The 17,676-nt window shown below is 37.7% G+C and overlaps 1 protein-coding gene across 4 annotated transcripts in view; it reads right to left on the bottom strand.

Moving 5' to 3' along the window:
* Window positions 1-17,676, bottom strand: part of PMS1 (PMS1 homolog 1, mismatch repair system component) — a 110,831-nt gene that overhangs the window by 3,554 nt on the left and 89,601 nt on the right. For 3 of the 4 annotated variants that reach the window (XM_061432990.1, XM_061432999.1, XM_061433018.1), the window contains 2 exons: window positions 6,133-6,618; window positions 2,491-2,621 (listed from right to left, as the gene is read on the bottom strand). In XM_061432990.1, coding sequence (XP_061288974.1) covers window positions 2,491-2,621; window positions 6,133-6,618 — 617 coding nt within the window. The remainder of the gene's footprint in view (window positions 1-2,490; window positions 2,622-6,132; window positions 6,619-17,676) is intronic. The other variant, XM_061433008.1, reaches the window with a different exon arrangement.

Below are 17,676 nucleotides of genomic sequence, written 5' to 3' on the forward strand. Positions count from 1 at the left end.
CGACTCTTTGCAACCCCATGAATCGCAGTACGCCAGGCCTCCCTGTCCATCACCAACTCCCGGAGTTCACTGAGACTCATGTCCATCTAGTCAGTGATGCCATCCAGCCATCTCATCCTCTGTCGTCCCCTTCTCCTCCTGCCCCCAATCCCTCTCAGCATCAGAGTCCTTTCCAATGAGTCAACTCTTCGCATGAGGTGGCCAAAGTACTGGAGTTTCCACTTCAGCATCATTCCTTCCAAAGAAATCTTCAAATAAATTTTTAAATGCCAGAAGCCCTGAGGAAAAAAGATTTCTAAGAGGACCTAAAAAATGAGTGTAAGTGTTAGTTGCTCAGTCGTGCCCGACTCTTTGTGACCCCATGGACTGCAGCCCACCAGGCTCCATCTGTCCATGAGATTTTCCAGGCAAGGATACTGGAGTGGGTTGCCATTTCCTTCTTTAGGGGATCTTCCCAACCCAGGGATTGAACCCCGGTCTCCTGCACTGCAGACAGATTCTTTACCGACTGAGGTACAAGGGAGGAGGTGCTGGAGAATGGGAAGAGAAAATTTAAACACATACCATTGGCACGTACTATGCTAACTGACCTTCATGAAGTAAATATATCAATTTTAATAGGAACTAAACATAAGAGCTAGGTTTTAAAGGCAGATTGCTTGGGTTCATATCCTGGTTGTATCATTAACTCTCTATACTTAAGCAAACTAAATTTCTCCTGCCTTGATTTTTCTAACTGTAAAAAATGTGCATAGTAACTGAACCATAGGCCTTTAGAAAGATCAAATTAATTAATACATGTACTGTCATGCCTATAATTATTATTAGCTGCTATTGATGCAGAAACATTGAGGCCAACTGATTTCCCCTGCAACATGTATTTAAACGGAAGATTTGGGACTTGAACTAACTCTTTACTCCAAATCTAAATATCCAGGATTGAGGTAGGGGGTAGTAAGTTCTGAGTAGGTTTTCTTAAAACTGCTAGTCAATAAAATTAAAGTATGGAACACCAAAGCATTTTCTGTATATATCCTATTTCATGGTTTTGTATATCATTTTTACTTATTTTCTCTTCATGTCTCAGTAAATCATTCCTTTAAAATTTTTCTGCATTGTTTTATTTTTCTACACTTTGCCCGTGGCAAGTTTAGGGGCGAGTGGGCCAGGGGACAGTGGAATCACTCATCCTGGAACCTTTGTGCCTCTTGATACCAGATAGAAGGCAAAGTAACAGGACAAGACTGGCCTGCATTTGCAGATGGGTTCCTGGGTTGGGAAGATCCCCTGGAGAAGGAAATGGCAATCCACTCCAGCACTCTTGCCTGGAAAATCCCATGGACGGAGGAGCCTGATAGGCTACAGTCCACAGGGTCGCAAAGAGTGAACACGACTGAGCGACTTCACTTTCACTTCACTTTCTTTCCTTACCACTAGCGCCACCTGGGAAGCAGGGGTAGACAGGGCAGAGGCAGTTAAGTATGGAAACTATGAAAGAACAGAGAAGGGGCCAGCCAGGAAAACTGAAGTCTCCTAGCCAGATGAATTTTCCTTTTTCTCCTCACCTGGTGAATCTCCATAGTAAACAAACAGTATTATAACAGGCTTTATAGCAAAGCCTGGACCATAAAGAAAGCTGAGCGCCAAAGAACTGATGCTTTTGAAATGTGGTGTTGGAGAAGACTCTTGAGAGTCTCTTGGGCTGCAAGGAGATCAACCAGTCAATTCTAAAGGAAATCAGTCCTGAATATTCACTGGAAGGACTGATGCTGAAGCTGAAGCTCCAGTACTTCGGCCACCTGATGTGAAGAACTGACTCATTGAAAAAGACCCTGATTCTGGGAAAGATTGAAGGCAGGAGGAGAAGGGGACGACAGAGGATGAGATGGTTGGATGGCATCACCGACTCGATGGACAACAGGTTGAGTGAACTCCGGGAGTTGCTGATGGACAGGGAAGCCTGGCGTGCTGCAGTCCATGGGGCTGCAAAGAGTCAGAGACAACTCGGCAACTGAACTGATAGCAAAGCCATGGAAGCAAATCATTCACTCTCCAAACAGTAAGACTGTTGATGTTAGACACCTCCTTGGGAAAACAAGTAAATCGTTTTAGAAAAGAAAAAGAGATGTCCAATTTTGTTAGCTGATTTCAATATTCTACATGTTTATTTGTGCTTCATCAGCTAAGGAGTATTTAATAATTTAGTTAGACGCAGCAGGCAGTATGCATGTTGTGACAAAGGATGGCAAAAATTATAGTTGTTAGTTATGGAAATGCTAAACACAAAGCAATGGACTGCAAGAGATGCCAAACTTGCTTGTTTCAGGCAGAAGTGACCTTTTGGAAATACAGTGTTTTTATACAGCTGACATCATACTTGTGGTGAGACAAAAACATACCATCCTATCTATAAATTATGAAACCCAAAAGTAACTTTTGGAACAAGATTTATTTTTCTGACTCGGGAAATATTAAACCATAGTATCATACCTGGTATCAATTTTATCTTGAAACCATTTGCTGTAAGACGAGGATCGGACAGGTAAATTGATCCGCTGTACCTTTGGTCATCTGCTGTCATTTTATGTAAAATCTCTAAATAATGGGATCCATTAAAAAGACTGAAAAAGAAATTATGGCCCTTTAACTTCTTAAATATTTAAAGTAAAATAAGAGAATTTATGGAAAAAAGTTAATCTGAAGGCCCTTTAAAAAATGTTATTATCAGTAACCAAAATACAACGGTGTAAGGAGCCCTGTGAGAAACTCTACTGCTTTTACATTTGCTTAATACTTCATAGACCTACCACATACAGTGTACAGAAAGGAATAGACAAAAGCCAGTTTCTATCTTCTACAACTTTACAAACTAAATGTGAAATTTAAAAAGTGCTTTCGATATACTACAAATGAAAACTTTATTTATAAATAATGCCATGACACAATACACTGTCAAGTTATTGATGCAGTCCACCTTGCGTAATATTCTGTCATTAGTCAAGGCTTCTTCAATAAGAAGATAAGCATGTAACCTTTTCTCCCAGGAACGTAAAAATTTAATAATTCAGGACTCCGGAGAGATTTCTTCTGTATACTATAGGCATGATATGTTTGCCAAAGGTGGCCTATGACATGGTTCTGAGTGGTAAAAGCATTAAACAAAATTTTGAGGTGGTGAAAGATTATCTAGGGCAGAAATTAACCTTTCGTGTTGGTTTTAGGCCTGCTCAGGGTGCTTCATAACATGTTATTCACAGTAATGTGTCTCTTGACACCCACCATATGGTAGGCGTGTAAGGCACTATTCTACATTCTATCCGGCGCAGGATGATAAGCTGCTACTTGTTCATTAAAATCCTGAACTCCTCGAGAAAGTAAATGGATAATGTCTTTGCTTATCATCTCTGAAAGGTTGAGGAGAGCGGATACCACAGAGAGGAGAACTTTGGCTATATAGCAGAGGTGCTCTGTCTGGTGCAACCCAATATTCAGAAGATCAATCTGAGAGCCAGCAGTGGTGGCAGTGGTGGTGATGATGATACAGTGTAGAAAGCAGTGGTGCAGGATCCAGAGTTACTGTCAAGATTGGAATCTTACATACACCACTTACATACTGACTGTATGAACCTTGGTAAGTTACTTGATGTTTCTGTACTTGTTTCCTTATTAAAATGTGGACACCTCTCATTAGGTTATTGTGAAGGGAGGATCATGAAAGCAAAAACCTTAGTGAAGTTCCTATCATACAGTAAGAGTGCGATAAATATTAGCCACTTTTGTTATTATTATTGAGCTCTTACTTTGTATTTTATAGATCTCTATTCTGTTGAGAGATAAACTATACAACCTGCATTAGAAATCTGATGCAAAAGCAGTCCAACACTTAATTATCCTATTTATGACTCAGTTTTTAAAAACTTATGATGGGGATGGCACATTTCAGAAGAAAGGGGAAAAGAATTTTGAATGAAGCTTTGCTGCTATTCAAATATCATGTATACCTGTGGCGGATTCATTTTGATATTTGACAAAACTAATACAATTATGTAAAGTTTAAAAATAAAATTAAAAAAAAAACAAATATGAAAGATTATTCTCAGGCTGTATGGACCCAAATAATAATTTTAATGTAATTTTTAATCTATGTCATATATTTTAATAATTTTGATGTATTATAATAGAATATCATAAAGAAAAATATTTTTAAAAACCTGTAATTCATACAAGCACAAAAAGATTTTTGATATAAATGAAAATTTACAAACATCATTTAGAATAACAATCGAGTATAAAATTTGAAATACACTCTAGCTCTTTTAAAGCGAAGAGAGAGAAAAGTACTGTCAAATTTTGTAACTGTTTAAACCTAAGGGTGTATTAATTCTTTTAAATTCTTCCTTTCACAATTTCCTAAGCCAGTTTAAAGAGAATACTGTGAAGGTAATTGGATTTTAGTTACTGTTATTACTACTGCAGTATTCTCTTTAAACTGGCTCAGGAAATTGTCAAAGGAAGAATTTTAAAAAATTAATACACCCTTAGGTTTAATTAAAAGTTAAAAAATTTGACAGTACTTTTCTCTCCTGTTAAAAACTGCTGGAGTGTATTTGAAATTTTATACTCAAAGACAGCTTTATCAGATGTTTTTCTGTTTCTAGCCCTGTTTTTCTTTCTGGAGAAGTATCTGTAACACAAGGGTTTGAATACATTTTTAAAATGAGTTTTGATTTATTTCTGTATGTTCTGATACAGATTTTTGTCCTACAAAACAAACTCACATCTTTTAAATTTTAGGTTACCTCCTTTATCATAACTTCTACCTATGCAAGGCTAAAAAAATAAATATTAAGTATAAAAATGTGAAATGTTAGTATTTTAGTTAATAGATATTTAAGAGAAAACAATTTGCTCATGTAGGATATGAACAGCAAATACTCCATTTTATAATCTATATTAGTGCAGGCAATAATCATCTGTGGATAAAACCATTATGGAAAAGTTAACCGGGAACTTTAAGGTGGAATGTCAGTTTGTCAGTAGCTCATTTCAGTTCAGTCGCTCAGTCGTTTCTGACTCTGCAACCCCACGGACTGCAGCACACCAGGCTTCCCTGAACCTAGTGATTGCCTTTTGATGTGATGAAATATGAAGCACACAGCATCACCTATTAAGCAGTCTTACCAGAAAGTATAATCTAAATCTATTCAATCCTCCTGAACTAATATCCATTTAAAAATGGGAGAGGGAAAAACAAGTTAAACATCACCACAAGGAAACAAGACAGACAAATAGAGACAATGGGATATTCTAACAAATAAGTGACTAAGTATCCACAATAAGTTAATGGTATGATATTAGAAAACATTTAACATACATAACAAAATGTAGTGGCTGGACCTGGGTTAGATGTAAATTAAACTTGATAATCCAAAATATACAAAAATACATTCTGACACAATGAGAGACAATCCCAATGAATTAGTATTGTGTAGAGAGAACACAATTCTTGCCTGGAGAATCCCAGGGATGGGGGAGCCTGGTGGGCTGCCCTCTACGGGGTCGCACGGAGTCGGACACGACTGAAGCGACTTAGCAGCAGCAGCAGCAGCAGGGTATGAAAAAAGGCATTGTAGCTACCTAAGAAAATGGCCACTTTAGTGATACATTGAAAACTCTTTTAGGTGGGAATCATTCTAAATCCTTTACCAAAAGGAAAAACATACATGTGCATATATAAATATCAAGGACAGAGATAGGAAATGTGGGAAAACCTTGATAACTACTGATAAAGGCAAGCATTGTATAATTCTATGTTGGTATATGTTTGAAATGTTAAAACAAAGACTACACAAGAAGCGCCATGGCAATCCAATGTCAGAATTACCCTGGGGAAGTTACTAATGTACGGGTGGTGGGGGACTGAGCTTACTATTTATTAAGTGCAGAAGTAAACTATCTAGAATATTCTAAAATTATTTAAAAGCAATTAATTCTACTAAATATTAGAAATCAAATTATACAATTTCTTTAAATAAATACCACTTTTTCATACTAGGAAATTCAACTTTTCACCTTCAATTTCAATTAGTAAATGTTGTTAAGGGTAAAAAAAAAAATATTACTCCACCATACCTCTCTGTTAATATAATTGGTTTTTCCAGTGGCTCTGCAGGAAGTTTGTGATTCTCAAGAAGTCTTTTAAATAGCAGAGCTTCTTCCACTCTATATGGATTTAACAACATTATTTCTGTTTTGGATGTCATCAGCCATGCGTCAGGAAACTTGAGATTGTGGATCAAGCAAAATTCGTCCTTTTCTTCTAAGTCAAATTTCTTCTGTGTATCAAAATTCTTTTTTAAGTTTTCCATAGAGAAGGGGATCTGAACTATTTTAATGTTTTGGTTCTTTTTTTTTTCGATTTGGGCCTGAAAGAGCTCATCAAGTTTTGGCTGATTAGATGGTGAGGTTTTCAACTTGTGCTTCTGTGCCAAATTCCACACACTGGTGGGTTTCATCCTTTTTTTTCCATCTTTTAATGATACTTGTGACTCCTGTTCGATGGCTCTCTTTATTTGCTTATTGTATCTTTCCAAGTCTTTAGCAGCTTTCTCTTCATATCTATGAATAAATATAAAGATGATCTAATAAAGTCATGAGAAATATATTAACCATCTTAAGTAAATGTTATAAAAAATAAAAAGGTGGCATTCTAGGCACAGTAATGCAAAGGGGCTCATATTGCACTAACCCACCCATATATAACCATGATAAGCTGAGAACAAAATAACGAAATCGACTAATACAGGCACTGAAGAGTACTGAAAAGCAAGAGGATTTGGAATGGATTCAACCCTTGAAGAGATCCACATTTATACCACTTTTAACCAGATGCAGTCCCCAGCATTATGGGAGAATAGCAAGACCTCAGTCAGAAAGCTGAACTCACAATAGACTGAGTCATCAGAGCATAGAACCCCCTGCTTCGAAAACAACTGGAAATTGAGGAAGAAAATCTCAGAAAATCCTACGTGTGAGAATCTAGAGGAAAGTAAACACTAGACTCTAAATGAACTAAACAGAGATTTCAATAGCTGCCTGCTGCAAAAGAAAGAAGAGTTTGGAGCTTAAGTTTCACATAATTAGATGACTCGGAGAACAGTTTGTGCTTTCAATTAAAATTGGAGAAGGGCTACTTCTTAGGGAAAAAACACACAACTATATTATAGAACTCAGGAAGTTGCCCTAAGACTAATAGCAAAATTTAAAGTCTTTGCCTAAAGGAAGTATAAAACAAAGCCTCCGCAAGCTCCAGGGGACCTGTCAGTAACTTAACTGTGTGGTAGAACAAAACCCAATACTTTTCAGAAGATAATAGAACCCTGGGTTTCTGCAACATAGCATCAAAAATGTCCATTACACAAGCAAAAGATAACACTCAAGCAATACAACAGGACAATGTGAGTTATGGGAAAGAGAAAAAATGACCAGTAGAAACCATTTTCAAGATGACATAGATGTTTGAATTTCAAACAAATTTTTAATAGGTTTTTGACAGACAAGTCACGGTAGAGAGTTATGACAAAACATGGCTCACTGGAGAAGAGAATGGCAAACCACTTCAGTATTCTTGCCTCGAGAACCCCACGAACAGTATGAAAATGCAAAAAGATGTAACACCGGATGATGAGCCCTCCAGGTTGGTAGGTGTCTAATATGCTACTTCAGAAGAGGGAAGAAATAGTTCCAGAAAGAATAAAGAGGCTGGACCAAAGCAGAAACGATGCTCCACTGTAGATTTGTCTGTTGGTGAAAGTAAACTCTGATGCTGTAAAGGTTGAATAGGTATTTGGAATGTTAGGTCAATGAAATCAGGGTAAATTGCACGTGGTCAACTAGGGCTTCCCTGGTAGCTCAGCTGGTAAAGAATCTGCCTGCAATGTGGGAGACCTGGGTTCGATCCCTGGGTTGGGAAGATCCCCTGCATTAAGGGAAAGGCTAGCCACTCCAGTATTCTGGCCTGGAGAATTTCACTGACCATATAGTCCACGGGATCATAAAGAGTCACACATTACTGAGAGACTTTCACAAGCAGGAGATAGCAAGAGTAAACATCGACATTTTAGGAATCAAGACTGCCAGAAGAAATATCAACAACCTCAGATATGCAGATGACACCACCCATACGGCAAAATGTGAAGAGGAACTATCAAGCCTCTTGATGAGGATGACAGAGGAGAGTGAAAAAGCTTAAAAAGTCAATGTTCAAAAAAACGAAGATCATGGCATCCTGTCCCATCACTTCAAGGCAAACATATGGCAAAAAAGTGGAAACAGTGGCCGATTTTATTCTCTTGGGCTCCAAAATCACTGCAGACAGTGACTGCAGCTATGAAATCCAAAGACGCATGTCCCTTGGAAGAAAAGCTATGACAAACCTACTCAGTGTATTAAAAAGAAGTGACATCACATTGCTGACAAAGGTCTACATAGTCAAAGCCATGGCTAGACTCAGGTAGATTATGATAAATTAAGGATGTATAATATACTCCCCAAAGCAAAAAATCTGGCAAAGCCAATAAAGAAATTTAAAATTAAATATGAAATTATATTCACGTAACCCTAAAGAGTCTGTGTCTCTCCCAAAACAAGGAGGAACAGAGAAACAAAACTGAGAAGGAACAGGAAAACTGGTAGACCAAAACAAAACTGTATCAATTACTACATTACACAGACTATTGTATTTGAATGTCATAGACCATCAGACAGAATTTGAAAAGCAAAATTCAGAGATGCAAAGGTGTGGCCAACAAAGTAGAGTAGGAAGATCCTGAGCTTATCTCCTCCCATACATGTGTGCTAAGTCACTTTAGTCATGTCTGATTGTTTGTCACCCTATGGACTGTAGCCCACCAGGCTCCTCTGTCCATGGGATTCTCCAGGCAAGATATACTGGAGTGGGTTGCCATGCCCTCCTCCAGAAGATCACCTGCCATAGGCACAACAAAATTACAAGTATAGTCCATGGGGTTGCAAAGAGTCAGACACAACTGAGTGACAAATACACACACACACACACACACACACAGAAACACACAGTAATTATCAATTACAATGAACTAAAGACCACCAGAGATTTTCTACAACTAAAGACAGAAACCTGTATGCAGGTCAGGAAGCAACAGTTAGAACTGGACATGGAACAACAGACTGATTCCAAATGGGAAAAGGAGTACGTCAAGGCTATATATTGTCACCCTGCTTATTTAACTTCTATGCAGAGTATATCATGAGAAACGCTGGGCTGGAAGAAGCACAAGCTGGAATCAAGACTGCCGGGAGAAATCTCAATAACCTCATATATGCAGATGACCCACCTTTATGGTAGAAAGTGAAGAGGAACTAAAAAGCCTCTTGATGAAAGTTAAAGTGGAGAGTGAAAAAGTTGGCTTAAAGCTCCACATTCACAAAACGAAGATCATGGCATCTGGTCCCATCACTTCATGGGAAATAGATGGGGAAACAGTGGAAACAGGGTCAGACTTATTTTTGGGGGCTCCAAAATCACTGCAGATGGTGACTGCAGTCATGAAATTAAAAGGCGCTTACACCTTGGAAGGAAAGTTATGACCAACCTAGATAACATATTAAAAAGCAGAGATATTACTTTGCCAACAAAGGTCCATCTAGTCAAGGCTATGGTTTTTCCAGTGGTCATGTATGGATGTGAGAGTTGGACTGTGAAGAAAGCTGAGCACTGAAGAGTTGATGCTTTTGAACTGCGGTGCTAGAGAAGACTCTTGAGAGTCCCTTGGACTGCAAGGAGATCCAACCAGTCCATCCTAAAGGAGACCAGTCCTGGGTGTTCACTGGAAGGACAGAAGGACTGATGCTGAAGCTGAAACTCCAATACTTTGGCCACCTCATGCAAAGAGTTGACATTGGAAAAGACCCTGATGCTGGGAGGGATTGGGGGCAGGAGAAGGGGACGACAGAGGATGAGATGGCTGGATGGCATCACTGACTCGATGCTCATGAGTTTGGCTGAACTCCGGGAGTTGGTGATGGACAGGGAGGCCTGGTGTGCTGTGATTCATGGGGTCGCAAAGCGTCGGACATGACTGAGCAACTGAAATGAACTGAACTGAACCAACTATCTTGACTTAATTGTCACTTTAGCACACTACATCTAACTATAGAATTCAGATTCATTTTAGATGTCCATTCTTCAAGATATGCTGCTGGGCTTGATTCTCAATAAATTTCAGAAGACTTAAATCTGACAGCATTTTACCTGTCCATGGTAAAATTAATTAGAAATTAGTGGGCTTCCCAGGTGGCACAGTGGTAACAAATCTGCCTGCCAATGTAGGAGACAAAAAAGACGCGGGTTCAATTCCTGGGTGGGAAGATCCCCTTAGGTAGGAAATGGCAACTCACTCCAGTACTCTTGCCTGGAAAATCCCACAGATGGACGAGCCTGACAGGCTACTGTCCAAGAGGTCACAGAGAGTAAGACATGACTAAGCACTCAGCACACGCAGCACAGCAATAAGATATTTAGAAAAACTCGAAGTATTTGGAAACTAAACAACACAACTTAATTCATAATATCCAGAATCTGGAAAGAAAACAATTTTCATCAGGTGGAGACTGAGAAAACAAATTGTGGTACACTTATACAACTGAGTACTATTTATGGATTAAAAAGAATAAAGTATATGGATACATTCAACAAATCTGAATGAAAACCTCAAAAACATTTTCTTGGGGGAAGCTGGACACAAAGGAGTACGTATCATTATGATTTTATATATAAGAAGTTCAAGTACTGGCAAAACCAAACTAATGTGACGGAAATAAAAATAGTGGCTCCAAGTGGTGACTGGCTTGTAGGTGACATTAAAGAACCTTCTGGGCTGAAGGAGATGTTCTGTATTTTGTTTGTGGTGGTGGTTTCAGCAGTGTGCACACGTGAAAACACACTGAACTATCTACATACAGTTCAGATCTATGCACTTCACAGTAGCTAAATTTTACCCAGTTTTAAAAACCATTTAAGGTACAGGAAACTAAAAAGGAAAAAAAAAAAAGAAAGAATTAAATAGAACAGTAAGGAGTCAATTTCAGATCTGAAGAATTCCTTAAATATGTGGTGTAACATCAACATAGAAGAAATGATGCTCTGAGGACAACAAAACTTACATACATTTAGTAATTATATTGTTGTTTAGTCACTAAGTCATGTCCTACTCTTGCAACCCCACGGACTAGCCCGCCAGGCTCCTCTGAACACAGGATTTCTCAGGCAAGAACAGTGGAGTGAGTTGCCATTTCCTTCTCCTGGGGCTCTTCCCGGCCCAGGAATCAAAGCCACTTCTCCAGCATTGTGCAGGACGATTCTTTACCAATGAGCCACTATGGAAGCCCTAGTAATTATATACTAATAAGATCAGGGTCAGTCTAATAGTAACGCTCAAAATAAACATTCTATGATTAAATTTATAAATTTATAATTTAGTTTTATAGCTAAATGTTAATTTCTTCAGTTACTATTTCTCATTTTAGAATTAGCAATAAAAAAATAAGTTCAAATAAACTGAACACAAAGGTCAATTTGGACCTTTTAAAATTATACTGGGTTAAAAACTAAAAAGCCTCTTGATGAAGGTGAAAGAGGAGAGTGAAAAAGTTGGCTTAAAACTCAACATTCAGAAAACGAAGATCATGGCATCTGGTCTCATCACTTTATGGCAAATAGATGGGGAAACAGTGTCAGACTTTATTTTTGGGGGCTCTGAAATCATGGCAGATGGTGACTGCAGCCATGAAGTTAAAAGACGCTTACTCCTTGGAAGAAAAGTTATGACCAACCTAGATAGCATATTGAAAAGCAGAGACATTACTTTGCCAACAAAGGTCCGCCTAGTCAAGGCTATGGTTTCTCCAGTGGTCATGTATGGATGTGAGAGTTGGACTGTGAAGAAAGCTGAATGCCGAAGAATTGATGCTTTTGAACTGTGGTGTTGGAGAACTCTTGAGAGTCCCTTGGACTGCAAGGAGATCCAACCAGTCCATTCTGAAGGAGATCAGCCCTGGGACTTCTTTGGAAGGAATGATGCTAAAGCTGAAACTCCAGTACTTTGGCCACCTCACGCGAAGAGTTGACTCACTGGAAAAGACTCTGACGCTGGGAGGGATTGGGGCAGGAGGAGAAGGGGATCACAGAGGATGAGATGGCTGGATGGCATGACTGACTTGATGGATGTGAGTCTGGGTGAACTTCGGGAGTTGGTGATGGACAGGGAGGCCTCTCGTGCTGCGATTCATGGGGTGGCAAAGAGTCAGACACGACTTAGCGACTGAACTGAACTGACTGAAATGAAAAAGTTAAAAGGTCTTTTGTATTTTGATTAATAATAACAGGGATAAAATTAACTTCTAGCGCCAAAAACAGTCTTGTATAGTGGTTATGCTGCTGCTGCTGCTAAGTTGCTTCAGTCGTGTCCGACTCTGTGTGACCCCATAGACGGCAGCCCACCAGGCTCTGCCGTCCCTGGGATTCTCCAGGCAACAACACTGGAGTGGGCTGCCATTGCCTTCTCCAGTTATATCATCCCTTTTCTACTGGTCTCTCTCTCAAGAGCTTACAATTCTCCATACTTAGGCTGAGTTTGGGCAATAGTGTTTTTAGAGAGCTCCATGGGTGATTCTAATACAAATCTAGAACTAAAAACTACTATCTGTATTCAGCAAATTGTACTGGCTAAGAGCAGAGACCTTAGAGACAGACTGCCTGGCCTGTCTTTGCATTTAGCAGCTCTACACAATGAATTAACTTCCCTGTATTTCAGTAGGCTCATCTGTAATATCTAGATAATATACATCTTAAATACTTTATAACTTTGATGTGAGGAATAAAATGAGTTAAAATGTTTTAGGTAATTAGAATAGTTCCTGGAACCTAGTGAAATGAAGTGAAGTGAATTCACTCATTCATGTCTGACTCTTTGCGACCCCATGGACTGTAGCCTACAGGCTCCTCCATCCATGGGATTTTCCAGGCAGGAGTAGTGGAGTGGGGTGCCATTTCCTTCTCCAGGGGATCTTCCCAACCCAGGGACAGAACCCAGGTCTCCCGCATTGCAGGCAGAGGCTTTTTCGTCTGAACCACCAGGGAAGCCTATCATTTACTGGAACCTAGTAAATGATAGTAAATATATGGTATCATTATTTTCTATCAAAAAACACCTATCTTATAATGAATGGGGCACATAGTTGATTAAAGATTGGTAATTATTTAACCAACCTTGCTAAAAAGATTTTAAAATGAATTTTTAAATGCAGACTAGAGAATGTAATTCTGAGCTTTAGAAACTCTTAAAAAACTGGTTGAGTTATATTGTAGGTAATATACATACATTTTAAAGGAGAAATTTGAATAGGTATGTATTAGAAAATAAAAATACTACTATTGGGAGAATGGTATTAAATGTAGAAAGTGAGACTAAAACACAAGAGACATGCACATTGTGTAGCTTGTACTCAGTACGTATTTGTTGAATAAATAAATACTAGCTGAATAAGAATGTAAAAAAAAGACTCTATTTCACTGTAAACTAGGTAAAGGAAAAATGCTTCTTGTAGTTGCTGGCTAGGCAGGCCATGCTCATAATTAACGTTATTTTCTTCCATCTCCACTTAGAATCTCAAAGTCTAAGTTATAATGCACAAAGTTTTCAATACAGTTTGCCTTCAATTAGTACTATAAATAAGTATTTTTAGCTTTGGGACAAATTCAAAATTTTCTCCCACAATGGAGTGAGTTCAAGATGAAGGTTACCATTTGTAAATAACTATAATGTGCAACTTTTCACACATGATACTAATCTTTTGATTTATTCAAGAAGTCAATTTAATTAGTTCCTTGGGAAATATAAAAGTTATGTCCAAAGGAATATTAAGTAAATATTAAGTAAAAAGAGATGTTATCTTTGACTTTATGTCATTAAGGGATTTAGTAACTTAAATGAAAAATACTAATTCTGATTTATCACTAACCAACTCAAGTGACTCTATCTCAAGATTACATGTAATTACAAAGTTTATTTACCATTTTCAGTATTATCCCAATTACAGTATTATTCTTAGTTATTCTAAGTAGAAATATATTCATGGCTACTACAAACAAAAGTTCAAGTCAACTGACTGAGATACTAGTAGGAGGACAAAGTGTTTTCTAATCCACTAGAGGAAAAGAGGTGAAAGCAAGGTGGGGTGGGGTGGGGGAGAGGAATCCAGAAAGGAAAAAATTGTAGGAACCTTCTACTGTAAATTTTAAATGTAGGAACCTTCTACTGTATCCTAAGCTGTTGGTAGAAAACCCTGATCCTAGGTCTTATTTAAAACTCTTCGAACCTTCGATGATCTGACTGGATCCCATGATCTGTTTTTGGTAACTGTTCCCTTCTCCAGGGGATCTTCCCAACCCAGGGACTGAACCCAAGTCTCCTGCATTGCAGATGCAGTAAAAAACTGGCTGAGCCACCAGGGAAGCCCATCTTTACTACACTCCCCCCATAATACATTCCTGTCATAAAGGGCATCTTTCCATTCCTCAGTAACACTGTCTTCCTTCTAGCTTCTGGGCATTCTTATGTGCTGTTCCTACTAAACAGAAAATTCTCTACACCATCCTGATCAATTTCTATTCAGGAAGTATCTCCTGTCCTATAGATATGATTAAGCCTAACTGCTAAGTGTTTTCATAACTCGTTTCTTTAAGATTGTACTTTTATTAGTGAAAGTATTGTTTTATTTGTCATTTATCACTGTATCTGAAATGATGAGCTAGAGTACACTGGCCTTGTACACAGAATATTCTCAGTATTTCCTGAAAGTGAAGTTGCTCAGTTGTGTCCGACTCTGTGACCCATGGACTGTAGCCTACCACGCTCCTCCATCCATGGGATTTTCCAGGCTAGAGACCTGGCGTGGGCTGCCATTTCCTTCTCCAGGGGATATTCCCAATCCAGGGACTGAACCAGGGTCTCCTGCATTGTAGACAGACGCTGTACCGTCTGAGCCACCAGGGACACCTAAGTATTTCCTAATTGAAAGAAATAAGGAAAGAAAAGACAGGAGAGGAAAGGAAAGGAAAGGAAGAAAGAAAAAAGGGAGGAAGGAGGATGGGGAAAAAAACTGGAAACAAGAGAAAAAAGAAAAGAAAAGGAAGAATAGATGGAAGGACTGATTATCTGTAGGAGACTGCTCTCATATTCCTTAGCACTCCTTGTAGAACTTAAGACCATGGAAAAGAATTCTAAGATAGATAAAGATTAGAAGAGAAATGGTAGTTAACGCAATTCTTGAATGTTAAACATTTTTGCTCTACCTTTTCACTAATCATGATTTTCAACCTGGTCTGCCATGATCATCAGATTCTGGCTCTGGAAGATTCTAATAGAGCTTAGACATGTAGTAAACTCTCTGATCCCAAGAAACCTAAATTTTCTCCACAGGTTTCTATTTCTGACCTCCAAATTAAATTTAATCTTGAATAAGCAAATGAAAAATAATGTCAATCACAAGAGAGAAATCTTCTTTTCACAGATTAAAAACTCTGATTAATATCATGAACATTACTTACTATGTGCCAGTCATTTATCTTATAACAAACACATAATATATCTTATTTAATCCTCACAACAACCCAAAAGATACTGTGCACACATTTTTACATAATGCTAGAAAAGAGAGGAACTGAGGTTTGAACCCAGGTGTAGCTTCAGAGGTCTTCAACAATGCTCTTCTGTTTACCTTATGGCAATAAGAAAGAGAAAACTTTGAATTCCAGAATACTGCCTGATCATTTTTAGATGAGGTCTATTAACGATAACCCTTGTATCTTAAAACCTTGGGCCTGCAAGGAGAAACAACGCTGAGACTGGGGTAATAACTGCTGTTTTGAGGTTGAAAGGGAATAGCTACCTTGAGCTGCTGCACTGTACCTACTTCCATGAGAACTGGGAACATCTATGCTTTTTTTCCCCTATTCTTAGACAACTCTCAATTCATCACTTCCTGAACAATGTCATTTAATTTTTATGGGCTTGCTGTATTAAAACTTAAATGCTCTCATCTTTAAACTGAATGTGTCATTTAGGTAAAACTAAAAATCATCATCATCATCATCATCATAGTGTATGACCTTCATTTGCATCTTGACTTAACTTTTAAAATTTGACACTTATGAAATAATTAGCAATTTGAACACTGAAGATTAAGAAATTCATGTTTTAGAAAGTGATGACAATTGTATTATGCCTCTACTTAAAATAAGAGTATCTTAAGCAGCAAGGACCTACTGTATAGCACATGAAACTCTACTCAATGTTATGTGGCAGCCTGGATGGGAGGGGAGTCTGGGAGAGAAGGGATACATGTGTATATATGGCTGAATTGCTTTGCTGTTCACCTGAAACTATCATTGTTCACTAACTGGCTATATCTTCATACAGAATAAAAGCTTAAATAAATTAATTAAAAGAATATGTTTATCTTTTATAGATACACATTAATATATATATATCATACATAAATATGTTGAAAGAAAAAAACACAACCACCATCCCCACTAAACAAAAAGAAAAATGTAGAAGTTAACTTATAAAGGTTTTGCCAATTGGTGTTAATAGTGATCTTTATTACTTTAATATTGATAGTGTTTTTACAAGACTGAATAAGCTAATAAAAAAAGAAAAACAATTCGTCAAGTACCCATGTAGTTTATCACCAAATATAAACTGCAGATGACCAGTTACACTTAAAAGTTTTTCCAGATGTCTGACATAGTATTGAGATGCCTCAGGTAGTAATATATGATTGGAACTATAATTGCACTCTTTCATTTTCTGGTGAGCTAAATCACTCAAAACATAATATCCTGTGATTATACCAAGTGCCTTCAGTCAACTGGAAACAACCATCATATTTTTTTGGATTTATTCAGGTAATTTGAATTTATTATTGGGTTATTTTTATTTACTGTTAATAGGGTATTATCAGATACTGACTTAAACTTATGCAGGGAGAAAGTGTTTCTTAACATTACTTCTATTTTCTAATAGATTAGTCCAGTATTAGGGCTAGGAGTTAGTTGTTTATTATTGGGATTGGTGTCATTTTTATTGTTGAGCTTTAACGCTTTCTTAATTGGTGGCTGTTTTTAGGCCTACTATGGTGTTGTTGGATCTTACTCTCTAGTTAAGGTTGTATTCGTTTCTAAAAGGCTGTACCTTTTTAGATTAACTTTCAAAGATACAGTAGGATCTATTTGGATTTTTGGTATCTTTAAAGCTGAACATCTAAAAATAGCAAATAATATGTAGTTTTTAAAGAAGAGATCAAACCATCTATTTTACCTACTCCTCCAAACCCACCATAGTTTATAAGTTGCCAATAAATAAAAGATTTTAGAAGAAAGTCTTTTGAGTTATACTGAAGAGTATAAGGAAGAGTATTAAAATCACTGAATTAAATCTGCAACGTTATACTTTTTGTATTGTTACATGTTTTAAAGAACAATTTAAAAAGGGAATATTCAAGATCTTAAAAAAGAAACCCGGTTCTAATATAAAAGTTTAAAAAAGTCCTATAATAGGAAGATTAGTATAAAAA

This window comes from Bos javanicus, chromosome 2 (genome assembly GCF_032452875.1).
Source record: "Bos javanicus breed banteng chromosome 2, ARS-OSU_banteng_1.0, whole genome shotgun sequence".
NCBI classification, from domain to species: domain Eukaryota; kingdom Metazoa; phylum Chordata; class Mammalia; order Artiodactyla; family Bovidae; genus Bos; species Bos javanicus.